The sequence below is a fragment of the Astatotilapia calliptera genome, chromosome 7 (genome assembly GCF_900246225.1).
Source record: "Astatotilapia calliptera chromosome 7, fAstCal1.2, whole genome shotgun sequence".
Taxonomy (NCBI): domain Eukaryota; kingdom Metazoa; phylum Chordata; class Actinopteri; order Cichliformes; family Cichlidae; genus Astatotilapia; species Astatotilapia calliptera.
Window position 1 is genome coordinate 33,039,553 of NC_039308.1, and position 17,039 is coordinate 33,056,591.

The 17,039-nt window shown below is 41.1% G+C and overlaps 2 protein-coding genes across 3 annotated transcripts in view; one reads left to right on the top strand and one right to left on the bottom strand.

The window, feature by feature from the left end:
• Positions 1-917: 917 nt before the first annotated feature.
• Positions 918-4,589, top strand: ssna1 (Sjogren syndrome nuclear autoantigen 1). Its single transcript, XM_026174432.1, has 3 exons — positions 918-1,212; positions 3,275-3,474; positions 4,356-4,589. Exons 1-3 carry the CDS (start codon positions 1,161-1,163, stop codon positions 4,446-4,448), a joined length of 345 nt encoding a protein of 114 aa, XP_026030217.1. The 5' UTR covers positions 918-1,160; the 3' UTR covers positions 4,449-4,589.
• A 4,915-nt stretch (positions 4,590-9,504) lies between these two features.
• Positions 9,505-17,039, bottom strand: part of tprn (taperin) — a 29,244-nt gene continuing 21,709 nt past the window's right edge. Inside the window, exons 2-4 of one of the 2 annotated variants that reach the window (XM_026174421.1) lie at positions 12,982-13,183; positions 10,917-11,074; positions 9,505-9,857 (exon numbers count right to left, since the gene is read on the bottom strand). In XM_026174421.1, coding sequence (XP_026030206.1) covers positions 9,795-9,857; positions 10,917-11,074; positions 12,982-13,183 — 423 coding nt within the window. In that variant the 3' untranslated portion in view covers positions 9,505-9,794. The remainder of the gene's footprint in view (positions 9,858-10,916; positions 11,075-12,981; positions 13,184-17,039) is intronic. The other variant, XM_026174422.1, reaches the window with a different exon arrangement.

The window sequence follows — 17,039 nt, forward strand, 5'->3', positions numbered from 1 at the left end:
TCATTTTCTGACTTTATCAGTCTCGCACATGGCTATGGAGGAATTTTTTTTTCTTTTCCTGTACTGCACCAATCAGACAGAGTACTGAACACCCTCACATACTGCTTCTTGTCTGTCATGTGCTCAGTAATATAGCTTCTCTCTCAGCAGCAGCCGCTGAGGAATCTCCCAAACAACGTGAATCCGATAACTTGAGAACTAGATGACATAGCAGCTGCAAATTGATACCAAAGATCTACTCAAGGTCAAGTTTTATGAAAATCTTGTAAGTGTGATCACTTCAGGTGATGCAGTATTTTGAAATTGATACCATAGGTATATCTACTTGGAGGCTGTGGGTAGCACTGACAGCAGCCAATATGTTTACTTTCTCCAGATGTGTACTCTGGATTGTTCTAGTACTGAATGTCTCTCTAGTAAAACTAATATGAGGCACAGCTAACCGTCTTTAGGCATTAGTCCAGTTGAACTGCATCTAATATATGCATGGGAAACTGAGGATACCTGTGGTTAAATGGTAAACAGTAACTCTCAACAGCAACTTAATTTAACAGTAGGTTTTGTTGTCCGCCAGAGGGCGCAAGCCGGACATTATCGGTGTTAAACACAGTGGAGAAGAAGGTCAGATATCTCTTAATATAAGAACTCTCGCTCTATCGACTTCTGGTTTGATAGGGGGCGCTCATGAGATGGTTCTGGTAACGAGTCGATATTATATAATTTCGAATTCATTATTATTGCCTTGGAGAACAAAAGTAAAATAACATTTTGGCTGTTTATGTAGAAGCATTTGCAAACGATTGCTTTAGCCGTTTCGTTATAATTACTCCTATTATCTGAGGTCTTGGTCGTGTGCGCCATCTGCTGGCAACCTTCTAAACTCCAGTTCATTTCTACACAATGTTTTTAACAGGAAGTAGACTCTCTTCCAAGTTATCGCCTCTGGTTGGGTGTCCGGTAGTTCCTCCTGGGTTTGAGTTGTCTGGGAAACCCGCCATGTACGGGCTCTGCTTTTCAAGGAGGTTTGCTGAATAAACAGTGCTGAATATTTGGTCCACCCCGGCTTGTTTAGTTCCTAGGGATAGATGACGAGCTAGCCGACCGAGTACCTCGCGTTTAAAGTCAGATATAATCCGGTGAAGGTTGACCTAAAATCCGACATGACCCAACAAGCTGCGGCTCTGCAGACCTACAACAACGAGCTGGTCAAATGTGAGTGAGCCTATTTACTGTCAATAACACATTGGACTGATTAGCATAACAGTGTTAGCGGCTTAAATTTAAATTGTAGTATACTTACTGGTTAATATATAAATTAAGCATATTTGCCTAGTAAATGACTATTGCGCTTTAATTTCGCAAGAGAATATGTAGACCAAGCATATTGTAGCCTGCACTGTCACCAGAGAACAATACTCGGGTTTACTTATTGTGTTAAATTCTATTGTGTTCTCCTTATGTGTGTTTTGTAGCATTTTTATTCAGATGGCTTGTCTTGTCATATTGGGTTTATTTTAATGAGCTATTCTGCGGCCGGAGTGGATTCTTTGGGAAGCCAGTGTTCTGGTCCCAGCTTGCAATGTTAACACCCTTGTGTTAAAGAAAGTTTGCTGCCTGTAATTTTGTCTAAAACCGATAAAAGTCCTTTTTTTTTGAGAGGTTAACCTGTGATTCTGCACCTCGCCTAATAATCTGATTAACCTCCTCAGATCACCTTTAACCCTTTGCGCTCCACACTGGCGCAAATGGCGTTAACAGGTATCAGCTCTGAGTGCTTGCAGCAGTCAATTTGACACTTTTTCTTCTTCTCTCAAAAGTTTTAGAAGATAAAAGACCAGTGAAGCTGAAGCTTGTCACATGTCAGGTGTTGGTTAATCTGTTTCTGGTCTGCTGGAATTAGGGAAGCACTAATCCTACTTTTTTAGTCCAAGTGGCTAAACCATTTCACTCACTCAAATGAAAATTAAGACCAGTAAATTCATATCGCGATATAATTTGAAGCATGTGCGGTAACGATATATATCACGATATATTCTTTTCTTCCATATAACGTATTTTCCATACTATAAGGCACACTTAAAATCCTTTAATTTTCTCAAAAATTGAGTGTACCTTATGTATGAATTCTGGTTGTGCTTACTGACCTTGAACCGATTTTGGCGTGCAGAAATCTGTTAAAAAATGTTTTAGTACAACTTTGGTAAGCTGCACTGCTTGATGGATTGTCAGAGCATTACAGCTGCAGTCGTGAGGAGCTTCGCGGAGTAATCTGGGTCCAAAACTCCATCTCCTTCAGGTCCCAAAGTCAAACAAACACTAAGAGTTAAAAACGGTCTAAATCCTTTCATCTTTAATTAAATCATCAGCGTTTCTGCTTTATCGGGTGTAACAATTAAGTTTTACATCCATGAAAACAGAATTTATTAAATTTAACGGAGTTAGAAGTTAACAGGAAGTTAGCTCGCAAGTTTCCACCTAAACATGACATACCATGTTCTGACTGAGAGATTTTTGAAACTAATTCAAACGTACAGCTCTGCTACCACTTCCAACATAAATGAAGACAGAAAACTAAACAGCAGTGGCGTTTGCAGGGGTACTGAAGTTGGACTACCTGGTATATAATGTTGTGCTACGTGACTGCTAGCGACACAGCTATGTTAGCATAACATTAGCACAGTGAAGCTGGAGGATGAACGCCAACTTTTTTCCACTCGATAAAAGTTAACGTGAGGGATTCTGGTGGTCAGGGACAAATGCAATCACATAGCAGGATGCTATACACGGGCCAAACTTCAGTCAGGAGAATAACTGAGATTATTCATCCACAATACGAGGTTTGTCATTAATATACTGCAACAACATGGGGATAGAGCAGCTGCGAGAGAATGCAACATTAATGAATCACTGTTACGGAAGTGGAGGAAGCGCAGTTTTTGGCTTTCCCCATATTTCAAAAGTGCTTCATCTCTTTGCTATGACTGTGGCCCGCCATAATTTGCAGATGATAATGGTTTTAGCTGCTGCGATGCTTTCGACCAAAACAGGCGCAGCTTGATGACATCATCAACGAGCGATAGAGCGGTATAGTCAAAATCTCTATCATTGGCCAAATTTATACAGTTTCTATTGTATATCGTTTATATCGCCCACCCCTAGTTTACTGTATCCATGTCTGTGTTTGGGCTGCGTAATTATGGCAGAAATCATCTGTCTGAGTCCCGAGGAGATCTACTGAGGCTCTAGTTTAATCCCACCTTTCCCTCTCGATCAGGTATTGAGGAGCTTTGCTCGAAGCGGGATGAGCTGAACCGACAGATCAAGCAGGAGGAAGAGGAAAAGGAGCGGCTGCAGCACGACATCCGTGTCCTCTCGGAGAAGCTGAGCCGAGTCAACGAGAGCCTGACGCAGAGACTCGCCGCACGCGCCACCTTCGACCGCACCATCGCCGAGACGGAGGCTGCATACACCAAGGTGTGTCAATGACCGAGCCTGCAGTGGTTTTCATATGCTGAGTTTTTGTTTACACAGGTATTTATAAAGGCAAAATTTAAAAAAATTTAAATTCATGTGGCTCTTCTGCAAAGTTAATCAATATCACATAACAGGTGCATGGCGAATGGAGAACAAACGGAGCTCTGCATAACAGCAAACCCAGCAAGAATTTCCATGTTGATTGATGTTCTGTATTATATATTATTCTGCATTATACGGAGGTTTCTTCCTGTTAAAAGGGAGTTTTTCCTTCCCACTGTTGCCAAGTGCTTGCTGATAGGTCATCTGATTGTAGGGTCTTTGTAATATAAAGGATCTTATGTAGTCACACCATGGCTGCTTCTACCTTGTGACAGAAATGTTATTTCTAACTCAAAATAGCAAGTAATTTTTGGCACAACAGCCTCATACCACAACTGCTTCTCACCCAAGTTTGCTGGGTAATACCAGCTGCAGACGTTCGGAGGAAGGAGAGGCGGGGGTGGGATACCTTTATTAGTGCATGAGTAATGGATCAGTGGTTATAAGGTGTTAAAACAATAGCTGTTTGTTGGACTGTCTGCATCAACCAGAAAAGCTCTGTCTCAAGCGTTGATTCAAGAACTAATTAAAAGTTGGGTATGGCCACAGAAGCTTTTGGCTGCTGTACTGGATGTCAGTAAGATCCCACCTGCTGATGCTGAACTCCCTTTGTGCTCTCACTTAATCACTGTAAACAAACACTCCTGAGCTGCTCTGATTAAAAAGCAACAAATTGGCCAAGCCTGGACCCCTTCTTTAATTGCTTCTAAAGTGCACCCCACACTTCCTCTGAGTTTCTGCACAAGTTAGTTCATGTTGTTTTGTTTTTACTCCTGCAGATATTGGAGAGCTCCCAGTCTCTCCTGAGCGTCCTAAAGCAGGAGGCAGGAAACCTCAGTAAAGCCACGGAGCCTCGGAGGACGGAGCACTGAAGGCGAGGAGCAAAACTGTGCACCTGACCTCACCTGACTGTGGCTTCTGAGGCAGTTTATTCCCCACTTTGGACTAATTTTTAATATATTTAAACCTTTGTTGTAAGTTTCTGGATTCAATAAATGTATTTCCTAACATTTTCTTTGTGTTAAAACTCCAATTTGTTTGTTTTGCTTGTTGAGTGAGAGGCATAGGCATAGTTCTCATTCAGCTTAATTGGCATTCTCCAGAGACCACCAGCAGAGTCTGGAGATGCTGTGGCAGACTTCACACCGTATGACACGTGATGGGTTTGGCAGTGGGTCAATTGGTATTTTGGGAAAGCATATTGTTGGTGAATGCCAGTGTCAAGTAGAGTGGTGACTCCTGGGATCTCTTCAACACTCTGCCATGACCAGTTGGGGTGAGGGGAGGAAGACTACCTGTGCAAGTTGAGGAGAGCGCGATGGTTTCTACTCAGTTCACCAAACAATTCCTCTTCTTTTGGGGGACGCTGTCGCCTCTTTAGTGCACCTTTTGTCACCTTTATTCTGTTTGCATGGCTCCAAAAGGGCTGCTTCTACCCACTGAGGTTTTTTTTTCCTATTTGTGTTCTAGATTAATGTCCTTGTTTTGTTGTGTATAAAAATGTTTGTTCCCATGTGGTTCATCCACCACTTTAGACTTATTAGAACTGAGATTTCTAACAGGTTTTGTTTTTTAAGGGATTTAAGCTTATTTTTTCCCCATCAGACATTCCCAAATAATAAAGTAACCCATATGCGTAGAAGTCATACTTGGCGCATAGTTTAATTCATAGACAAGAAAGGCTAGAGCACTCGCATTTCTTCAAGTCTTCTATTTATTGAGCTTTCATTTGTACAAGTATGACATCACTTTTTTTTTTTCACTTGCCCAAATCATTGACAATAACTTTACAGTAAGCACATCTGCTGCGATGTAGATTTACAGACGAGAGGAGGGTGGAAAGTAAAAGATGAGCAAGCTTTCTACCACAGTGTTGCTACAGAGTGACCAACACAAACTGCTCATTTTGCATCGGGCATAGACAAAGACGGGGTTGGGACACTGCGGCAAGAGTCGGTGTGTACACTTCAGAAGCGCTAAAGTTGAGTGTTGCGTCTCTGGCCATCAGAAAAGTTCTTGCTGGTGCCATTTAAGACGAGATCAGTGAAGTTTGCCCACAGTTTGGTCCTTCAGTTCACAGAGAGAGCAAAAAGAGTACCGCAGAGTGGGTTTTGGTCAACAGAGGCAGCAGTTACCACAGGTTGATGGATCCACAGGTGTGTCATGTGACCATTAGCCACAATTCCAAAGGAGGTCCAAGCAGGGCTCAGTTAAAGGGGACCCGCAATGCTTTTATGGTCATAAACTCTGAGAGACAAAAGTTTGTTTAAAACATTCAGTTTCTAGCAGTTTTTTCTACTCTTGGTTCTATTTGATATCAGAAAGCATGGATATCACTAGTATGGTCATCTCAAGCACAGAGGCCCCTCCCACCTGTGGTTGCTTGTGAGGGGCAGCCAATCAGAAGTAAGCTGCAGTTAAATCAGCTCATTTCAGACTAAGAATTACTTTAACCTCTCTATCATGCACAGCTATTCTGGTAGGGTCCACAAATAAGAATATGGAAATGAGCATTATGGGTCTCCTTTAATCAGTGTGTTTGGAGGATTTATATCCATGCCTACAAATCAAGCATACTTAACATTTTTTTGGTGTTTTCGTTTACATACCCAAGATTTTTGTGTTTCAAGCAGTTTTCATTCATTTCCTCTCATATGATAGAGCACTCTGTAAACACCACAGTGAACAACAAGTTTCAATCAGTGGTCCTCGCTTTTTCTGAGGTGATCCTTGATTATCTGTTGTCTTTGATCATGAGACGCACCGTAGTCGAGTTTCTGCAGATTGTGTTTGCACAGCTACAAGTGACAGGGAATTGTCGAGTGTATTGGAGGATATTGGAGAGATTATTGGGTTAGCAAGGTATAATCCAGCGTAGTTTTTAGTGTTTTCAGAGGTGGCTTTCTTTTAGTAACAAAAGCCAGACACATAACCCAATCCAGAGCAGCCAACCTCACAAGTTTTGATTTCAGAATTTACTGATTCACTTTTAGGCTTTATTTCCCTGGCATGGAGGTTCAATGGGCTAAATTTGGCTTTTTGCTCTTGAACTAGGCTTAAACTATATCTGGTAAACTAAATTTAAAGGTGATCTGTATTCCAAGTTCATATATTTTATACCTTCAATCTTGTGAGTGCCATATTACCACTACCACTGAATGAAGCTCTGCTTTCAAGTTACAGCAGCACAAACTGTGCATTTTCTTCTAGCAGGAATTTGCACAGATTTGGTTGGTGATGGAAAAAACTGATTTCCTCTTCTATTACTTCATCAGGCCGAGTACCCTTTAATGTTTAAATGATTTTCTGCAGAAAGGCTCTCTTGACTAAGCAGCACCAGGGAAGACTTCTGGGTCTTTTTGTAAGTTTTCTCTCTTTTCATATCTAAAATATTAGCAGGATATGCTCAATTGATTGATTTTGTGCAGAATGAAAGCCAAAGTGTGTCCAATGCCTCCTTGTACGTGAGTGCGCACACAGGCTGAAGCAGAAAGCTTGGACTAATAAAGGAAGCTGATAACTGCTGTTGTGAAAGCTTTTATCGCTTGATTGGGAATTGAGGCTTTGTCAAGCCACATAACACAAAGAAAGTCCAGCTATTTTGAACCAGACCAAGTAAAATGTATACTGCAATAGATGGAAATGTGTTCATTATTACTAACTTTTTGCCAGTTTGAGACCTTTTCAGAGAAATGTATTGAAGGTCAAATCCAGCCATGCTAAAGTTTGGAGAAACAATAACAGGGCTCACTGTTCAATGTGATGTTTTCTGGTAAGCTGATAATCATACCACAGGAAATTTATTGAAAAAAAAAATTACATTCAGTCTTCTGAAACAGAAGCAGTGCTGAGCAGTCACATTGAGCGCATGAAGTAAACATCCAAAGTTCGTGGTTCTTTCAAATCGGTGTACACCAGCAGGGGGTTGGAGAGATTTTGTAGGCGGACAAAGATGAAGTCCCTGTGGACCTGTGTGGCGAAACTGCACTTCGGGCTGCTGTTTTTGGTCACAGTGACAAGGCCAAACAATCGTAAGACTAGAGTGGCAAAAGAAAACAAAGTGGTCATGGCATTCATCGCGATGCATTCAATTGTGTGTGGCTGAAGAGTTTCATTTCAAATTTTAATTCATTCATGCCGACTGAGACATGGGATTGAAATTAGAAATGCACAGATTATCCCCACCTTTTTTCTTTCAGAATATCTAAATATCAATCAGTGCAATCTAAACTGATATATCAGTCCACCCCAATCAAAACCCTGACTTAGACTTAAGTCAGGCTTATCTTTGAAATGTAACTCTTCAACCAAATTTAGGTTGGTGACAAATTAAAGGAAAAGCCTGAACCCTTTAACCCCATATATGCCCTCAGGGGGCAATTTTGCTGGCATGGTTGATGGAAGTGGTCTCTTACAGGATGATAATGCCCTTCCCCGATCTTGAAAGGAAACAGGTGGGATGTCACTGAATGGATTAATGAGGATGACATCATTAAGAATCAAGTGCTACAGTCTCCAACGTGTTAGATGACATCATCGTGTTTTGGAGGCACGTCATTGAGACGCTTTTAACCTTCTCCTCTAATTTGTCACCAGTCTGTAGGCTTCTCATTCTTTTAAGTGCACATTTCCTCTACAGCCCACTCTTACTTCCTCATGAGGTGCAAAACAAAGCTAAAAGCATGACAGTGCAAAGACATCTATCAACCAAGACTCCCGGACGAAACATATAAGTTGTAAATCCATCAGAGAGAAAGACAAAGCTCCTGACGGCAAAGAAACAAATTGCATCTGATTGGAGAAATAAAATGTAAAAAAATACATGAAATAATAAGCAGAAGAGATGAATCCCAGTGGAGACAGTACAACAATACTGGCCGAAGAGTGGATGCGAGGCCTTTACAGGAACTCTTTAATCAGTTGGCATTATGAGCATATAAAAATATGAATAATAAAAAAAAAAAAAAAAGACAGACACAGACAGACACACTTTCATTCTTTCTCACAAAACGCCTTTTTTTTTTTTTCTTTTAATGATCAATCACAATCACTGTTGCCTTCAAAGTGGACCGCCTTCTTTCCCTGTGGAATGTGAAAGTAGATGAGGTCCGACTGGTCTGGCGGGGATCTTTCGGAGCCCTCACCAGCAAACATCTGTACAAAAAACCAAAAACAAACAAAACGACCCCCCCCCTCAAAAAAAAGCAGATTTCAGACATGCAAACTTCAACGTTAAGCAGGAATAAATACACAAAGAGCTGAGGAAAGGCATCGGGAGGTCTACCAGCTTTCCAGAGCAGATATACGGACACGTGATTTCAGCAATACGGACATACAGACATTGTTGGCCAAGGTCACTTTATCAAGCATTTAATAAGGAATGAGAGGTGCTACTGATCCCGGGGCGTGGGGTGCATATGTTTCCTCCCTCGTCACATGAAGAAGTGAAGCGTGTTGAAGTTTGCTTGCCAAAAAAAAAATAAAAAAAAAAAAATCCAGCAGCTTCAATCAGTACATAGTCTGCCAGAAAATATACAAAACCTAACAAAAAAAAAAAAAAAAGGCATAGAGAAGCTTTACAGTAAGACAGAACCAACAGAAGTGCTGGACTCAAATCAAAACATGCGGATAAAAAAAGAAAAAAAAAAAGAGAACAAAGAAATGCATTTGTGGCACCCTTTCACCATTTTTATGTGTATCTGCCGCCAATCTGCTGTAATGACACGCTTCCACGATAACACTGAACTCTGTCGGCTCCTTCCCTCGTCGACATCCTCCAAAAAGAATAAAATAAAATAAAACCTGAAGCTAAATTTGAACCTCGAAAGCAGCAAAAACTTCTACAGCGTGGCAAGGAGGAAGATTCTGGACGCTGACAGATCAACTGTCTGTTAGAGGATCACGGGTTGGGAAAGACAGCCCAGCTGCTTTTTTTTTTTTTTTCCTTCTTCTTTTCTTTTTAAGATTTGTTGCTTCAGCTTCAGAAAGAAGGTGGGCATTGAACGCCAGCCACCCGGCAGCTCCAATGCGCAGCTGGTAACGTGGCGTGTGGCGGTGCCGTGGCAGGAAATCAGCCAGAAAAACAAAAATAAAACACCCATGTTTCCTGTCTGGTCAGGAAGATGTGCTTATAGTCGGCTGGAGTGTCGAGGTGGAGGCAGTCTGGTCCCACGGGTGAGATGCTGCGATGCTACTGTACAGCTGATTGGTCAGGCAGATCAGAAGTAAAGAGCGGGCTCACTGCTGTAGTCTGTGAGGGAGGAGCTGTCCGCCGGCGTGAGCTGAGAGAAAAGAGAAAGAAATACTTTGAATTAGATAAAGTTATGTAATCTAAGATACCCTACAATAAAGAAAGAATAGAAAGAATCAAACTACTATATGAGTTTTGGTGCAGCCCCTCAGTTCACCTTCTGTCCTCTACTTTTAAGTCACCTTTCTTCTGATTGGCTGCCCCTTTACAGACATAAGGCTGGAACAGCAGGTGGGCGGGGCCTCAGTGCCTAAAATGACTATATTAGGCACTAGAGATGAGTTTGGTTGCAAGATGAGCAGATCTATTCCCCAACTGGTTGACATGTGGTCGCTGGAGGTTGCTGCAATCACTAGAATGAAGTTGGTCACACTGAAATCTTGCATGCGATTGCTTTGTTTGCTAGCAGGTTGCTGTGATTACCAGTAGTTTGCTTCTTATCTTCAAATGTTTGCAGACAAATTGAAAAAGTGTAACTGAGACCATTCACCTTCTGGAATGTGCTGGCTGTAGTTTCATAGAGTAAAGGACGAGTGTCTGAAGATAAGAGAGCAACTTCAATGCAAACTACAGGCGGTTAAGGCAATCTGCAAGTGACCAAAATAATCACACAGAGGTTTACAGTGCAGCATCCGCTCTTAAACCAATTTCACCCAGCAACTGCCAGCATCCAATTGCCAACCAGTCTCTATGCCTCTGAATGAAGATTCATGGGTAATAGGAAAAGAAAAACACTGTCTGAAACTGTTTGTTCAATGCATTCTGAAGCCTGAACCTTTCCTAATCATCACATTAAATGTATCACCTACAACTCTATAAAATGATGCCGTGTATAACAGTCTGAATTGCTGAAGTATCACAAGTTTCAGTTTAGGACCCAGTACCTTAATGTGCCATCTATAATCAATAATCCATCTATAATTTTAACCAAAATTCATTAAATCATAAGATGGCAACATACCAACTTTCATGGATGTAAAATATGCTGCTTTTCTCTGTTTCATATATTTGTAAATCAAATACTTTGAGTTGATCGATGGAGGTGAAAAACAGGGGGTCACATCTCCTCCTGTGGAGTCTGAAACCCAACTTTAAGTATGGCAGCTGAAGGCGTTTCCCTCACCATGACCTCCTCAGTTCTCTGTGTCTGCTGGGAGGCGGCATCCTCCTGGTTAATGCCGTCATCATGTTTGTGCTCCTGCCAGGCGCTGAAGTCCACCGAGTGCTTGGGAATGTAGCTGGACAGATCTGCAGACAAAAATAAATAAATAAGACTAAAACACATTAGATATTAACTGTGTAACTTCCCCCCTGCATTTTTATTTTTATCCAAGTCATTCCGACATTTAGGTTTTCAAGTGTGTTTTTGGTATAAAGAATGTGAGCTGCTTTTAATGACTGTGCTTTATGAGATACAGTATGTGAATACACTGTTGTTAAATCATTACAGTGGCCACTGTTTCTTGGAGGATGAAGTTGTTTCACACAATAGGTTGCTTCAGCCCTGCTGCACCACAGTGGAGACTGTGACAGCAGAGTTCTTAGAAACATTGGTTTTATTTTAATTACTAAGCAACGCCAAAGACTTTTGCACAGCCTCAGTAGAGGTTGAAGAGGGGCGTAACATAATCTGGTGATTTAGAGCTACAATTATGAGCTTCCTTATTGATTTCCCAGTGGCAAAGCACAATATAGTTCATTATGTAACCCAGAGGAGACACGATAGTCATCACGTTTAACAAACATACAAAAATCACCGGTTCAATTTTTTTTCTTTTTTACCTAAAAAGGCCAAAAATGCTGCTATTACAGGATCCACTTGTTAGCTGAAGGGCTTATTATATCTGAGTGAGTCAGCTGCTCTCAGATGTAGTAAACAGGGCAGCCAGTAGGGGGCTCTGCCATCACACCTATTGTGGCTTACATACTCACTTTACCTCCATACAAATGAGGAGGAGGATGATGGCAAAACAAAGCAGTAATGACCTGATTGGACTAGCTTTGCACTTTACACAGCATCTTCCCTTCCTTCTGCACATCGGCAGCTCTCTTTAATCTCTGGAAGCGCTCGCAAATTCTTCAGTTTTGAAATCTGCTGTTTTATTAATATGAACTTGCAGAATGCTAAAAGCTTGATAAAACTGGATATATGCATGTAGGTAAGTAGTCAGATTAGCAGTCTGATCTTTCAGTGCCATTTTGCCCAGATATATAAATACCCCCAAAAAACCCCAAACAAACTAAACCAGCCCCCTTTAAAAAAAAAAAAAAAAAAGATAAAAAGACCACTAGCCTATCCTCAGTTCATTTAGGATGCGAATGCACTTCACCATTTTAATCTCTGCTCCACATGCAGTGTTTTTTAGTGCTAAACCTTTAATTCTGTTAACATCTGCTTTATCTAATTTGCATCAGAATGTGGCACGTGCTCTGTCTGGTAGGTGTTTTTGCCTAAATTAATTTTGAATAAACCTAAAAGCATAGCTATGTTGGCAACAATTAACATGATTTTTAACTCATTCTAAAATTATTATGAGGCTACACATATGGCAAATATGCTCGCACTGAAAGCCTAAAGCCTTAAAGATGAAAACTGACCAAACATGCTCATGCAGACAGGCTAGCCTGATGTTTTTAAGTGATATAACTTGTCATGATAAGCAAACTGCTGTAAAGGTTTTAAGTTAATCTGGGGGCAGCTCACAATAAAAGTTCAGTAAATGCAGCTCAAGAGTGAAGACAAAGTAGGGGTGTGTTTTTTAAAGGTAGTTAATTTCTCCCACTACTAAAAATACTGGATCAATCATGAAAGGTGATTCGCTTTGATAAGTTTGATTTACATGGCTGGTCGCTTGCAAACTCTCCAGGCACTGGTTGCCTAGGTAACCCTCTAACGTCTGAAGTGAGAATTTAAAACTAAAACTAAAACTGAAAAAGTTCGTCCTTGCAAACAAAAAACTTGCAAGATAAGTGCGACTGCAAATGCACTTATCTTGCAAGCTGTGCCATTAAGTACAATCTGAGCCAGTGGATTTTAGGGTACATTGTGTTGATGATAAATAAAATAATAATAATCCTCATCGTCATCCTCTGAGGAACATGAGTATATGAAGGAGATTTGACAGCCAGCTCTTCTTTGTCTCACAAAATCTCACCGTTGCTGTTGGTGGTGTGGGAGGGCGAGCCGGTCAAACTGGCTCGAGGGATGTGGATCCGTCCTACCATGCTTGGCTGTTCGTCTGCCAACTTCTCATCTTGTTTGTCCTCCTCTTCCTCCTCCCCGCTGTCCCACACGCTGCTTTCTGATGGATACTCGTAGGTGCTCTGGAGGCTGGACTCATTGAAGGAGATCTTCAGCTGAAAGATGTGCAGAAAAATGGGTGTGATCACCTGCTGTTCTTTTTAAACATCTGTACTTACGAATATTTAAACTCTTAAAATATAAAGTCCTTTGCTGTAAATCCACATGGTCATACATGTATGTTTCATGTTGAGTGAAACATACATGTATGACCATTATCAAAGAGCTCAGTTCCTGTCTCCTAACTTGATGTTTTTGCGAAGATATGATGTGAAATGTCCAATTATGCCCCACAATATCCTGCAATAAATATAAAGAATCTTTCCAAAAGTTCCCGGATTTGGATCAGGAGCATCTACACAAATTAATCTCTTCTAAATTGGAGTAACTTCCTATCTTTAGTAAAAAAAAGAAAAAGAATACCAATCCCTTGGTTATCTGCTTGGAAATAATCCTAATGCTAACAAACACACCAATAACACCTCATCACCAGATTCAGCATCTCACTCAAGCGTTTTTGTTTGAAATCAACATTGAGCTTCTTGTAATCACTTTCTACAACTGAAATACCTCAAATTCTACCAACATGCATTTATTTACTTCCTGGCAGAATAATTTGATGCAACGCCGCCTTGACTTATAAACCTGATTTGTTTACAGGCCAAACTTCTCCTTTCCCAGCACAGATTTGAACTTGACACTCGCAGCAGGCTCCTTCAAGAAGGCTTCGTTTTACGAGCCCAGTTAAACTGAACAGGTTATTACTTCCTTATTGCTGCGTAATTATACTGTCGATACTGAGCATCGCGTGTCTCAGTCATTTGATGACACTGCAGTCATGGCAGTTTAACTCGATGCAAACCCACTTCTTCATAACTTATTCAGCAAAGCTTTTAATTAGGATTCCTGCAGAGCCAGCTGCAGTTTGTTCACTCATCTGAGGCTACGTGTGCTGTACTTTGTGTGCCCTCTAAGTGGGACAGGTGGCAGCCTTGCAGGAGCTCGAGGGCCTGTGATTGATTGTCTCAGAGTATGCGGCGAGACGCGCCTGTCTGGCAATGCTTCAGAGGCTTGCAAACACAGATCTGCGGGGTGAGACGAGCCCTCGCACTTTGCTGGGCTGTGTAATGAATGCAACAGAGGTTTAAGCTGTCAGGGAGCATTTATTCTAAAGGGAGACATCTCACCACCTGTCTCCTGTCGCCTGTACAGAAATCTACAGGTGGTGTGATCAACATGTATGTGCATCAGCTGTGCTGCAATCAGATCTGCCTATCTTGCCGACAGATCCAGGTATCTCTGTATGTGTTTGCCCATTTTTCACAGCTCTCAAAAACCATTCCCTTGTAGACTGGACGTAAAAGACGTTCGTAGTCACCGTATCATCACACCCTGAACAAGCTACCCTGCTGGCTATTCAAAGAAATGCAAGTTCAGGAAACATCCATTCTGGCTTTTCTTCTACTGTGTGTGGGCCTCACCTGTGTCAGTACTCCTGTCAATATATCCTCAGATTTTGCGATTGTGTTTCTCCTGTTCTGCACTTTGTGTCATTCAGCGACTGTTTTGGATTGAAGGTGACTTGACTATTTGATTATTTATCAATATTAGCTCGGCTCCTCTGGCTCACTGAATGCATTTTATGTTTATTAGTAGCAACACGTACACACTTACACACACTACTGCCTGCATGTCAGATGTTGTGGCTACAGAAAAAAAGCTTAGTTCACTAGTTCATACAAATTAAAGCTAAAATACATCTTCCATTTCTGAAAGCTAACAGGAATTAAAAAGCACAAACATATGCAAAGACACCATCTTGCCATCAGTACACGCCTACTGCACATGATTTTTCTGGAGTCAAGTGTGCAGCTCTCTTCCTGAGGGCTTTATTTTGAAGTTGGCAGAAAGTCTATAAATGGTTTATAATAAGTTCCTATTTCTGTCTTCTGGTCGGATGTAGGCGTTGCAAACTCAAAAAGCTTGTATTTTTTCCCCCTGAGTTGCCATGGCATTCAAAACTGACACACACACACACACACACACACACACACACACACACACACACACACACACACACCTGCTGTTTGTCTGTGTCTTCTCTGAGGCGATCAGCTGACTGTTCTTAACCTGCTGTACCTGGCTCCATCAACTCTGCAGGCCGTGATCTAAATCTGCTCTAATCTCCATCACAAGGCCGCCCTCCACCACTCAGAGCTCGCAGTTAACCTATATTATAAAACTTCTTTCCCCCGGATCCTTTATGTCCTCTCTGTAATTGATAGTCGGAACAGGAGCGTTTCCAGGTGTGGCACAGAGGATAAAGAAATCTTGCCGAACTATAATACTAAACCACTTGTAAACTGATTGAAAGTTAAAATGGTTTTAAGTGTGGACAGACCTCCTGCCTCCATAAATATGTATTAAAAGATGTGTAACAATATAATGACTGCAATTAAACACAAGGTTCAAAATTCAGCCTGTCTGTGACCATAAAAAGAGGATGCAATAAATAAGGTGAGCTGTGCATTATATATACACATGTTGTATTAGGTTCACCTTCATAAAGTAAGAGTTCAGTTTGTTTATTTTCAGCATTATACACTGAAATATATCCACCCATCCAGTAGATCAGTAATCCTACAGTGTTTCTATAACCTCTTACACTACCCAAAAAATACAAGCAGGTATATCTATCCATACAGACATACACAGTAAAGAAAAACAAGAATCTTGATTCTTCTAGTGTACACTATGAAGACAATTACTCTCTCTTGTGCACTTTGGCTAAGGTAACAAAGAAGCTGATGCCAAAAAGAGAGCAAAAGGAAGAAGCAGGTGGAGGATGATTAAAAAACCCATCCATAAATGGGTTATAGCCAAAGGCGACATTGTAAGTGATGGCATCCAACAAAAATCTAAGTCTTTAATGAATTTTGTTGTATTTACTAAGCACTGAAAACCAAAGTATGATCACACCTCAGCGAAAGAGCTGCCTATTGGAATAGGTCTATAAAAATGTTTTGTTTAAAGCTGTACATTTAATTCCTTATTATTCTGTACATTGGCTTGGAAAACTGGTAATTATGGTAGTTAAGGTTAGAAAATAAAAAATAAAAAATATAGGGCAGCACAGTGGCACGGTGGTTAGCACTGTTGCCTCACAGCAAGAAGGTCCTGAGTTCAATTCCACCATCAGGCCGGGGTCTTTCTGTGTGGAGTTTGCATGTTCTCCCCGTGTTTGCGTGGGTTCCCTCCGGGTACTCCGGCTTCCTCCCACCGTCCAAAGACATGCAGCTTGTGGGGATAGGTTAATTGGATAATTGAAATTGCCACTAGGTGTGAATGTGAGTGTGAATGGTTGTCTGTCTCTGTGTGTTGGCCCTGCGACAGACTGGCGACCTGTCCAGGATGTACCCCGCCTTTCGCCCTATGACAGCTGGGATAGGCTCCAGCGCCCCCCGCGACCCTGAAAAGGATAAGCGGAAGCGAATGGATGGATGGATGGATGGATGGAAGGTTAGAAAATATTGATAAATGCTGAAATTTGAGAATGAGGCCAAAAATCTTGGCCCGACCACTGTCAAGTGTTTACGTGTGAGAACATCCAGACAAGTATCTATGAGATTTCGAACTTTAGAAATCAGTTTTAACTGCTGAAGTTTAGTGACAAACCACACCTGCCGTACGTCCGTTATCATATCCTGATGATATGACAGTTACCAATATCTGATTAAGGTTAACAGAAAGCTCATAAAAAAATAAATAACAACATATATTAAGATAATAATATCAGTAGGATTTGTGCATATTTTACAAATCTTATTATCTTATTGGTATTAATGTCACGTAAAGCACATTACTGAACAGCTGATGAGTGTAATGCTTTTAAAGTTTTTGTCTTGTCTGTTT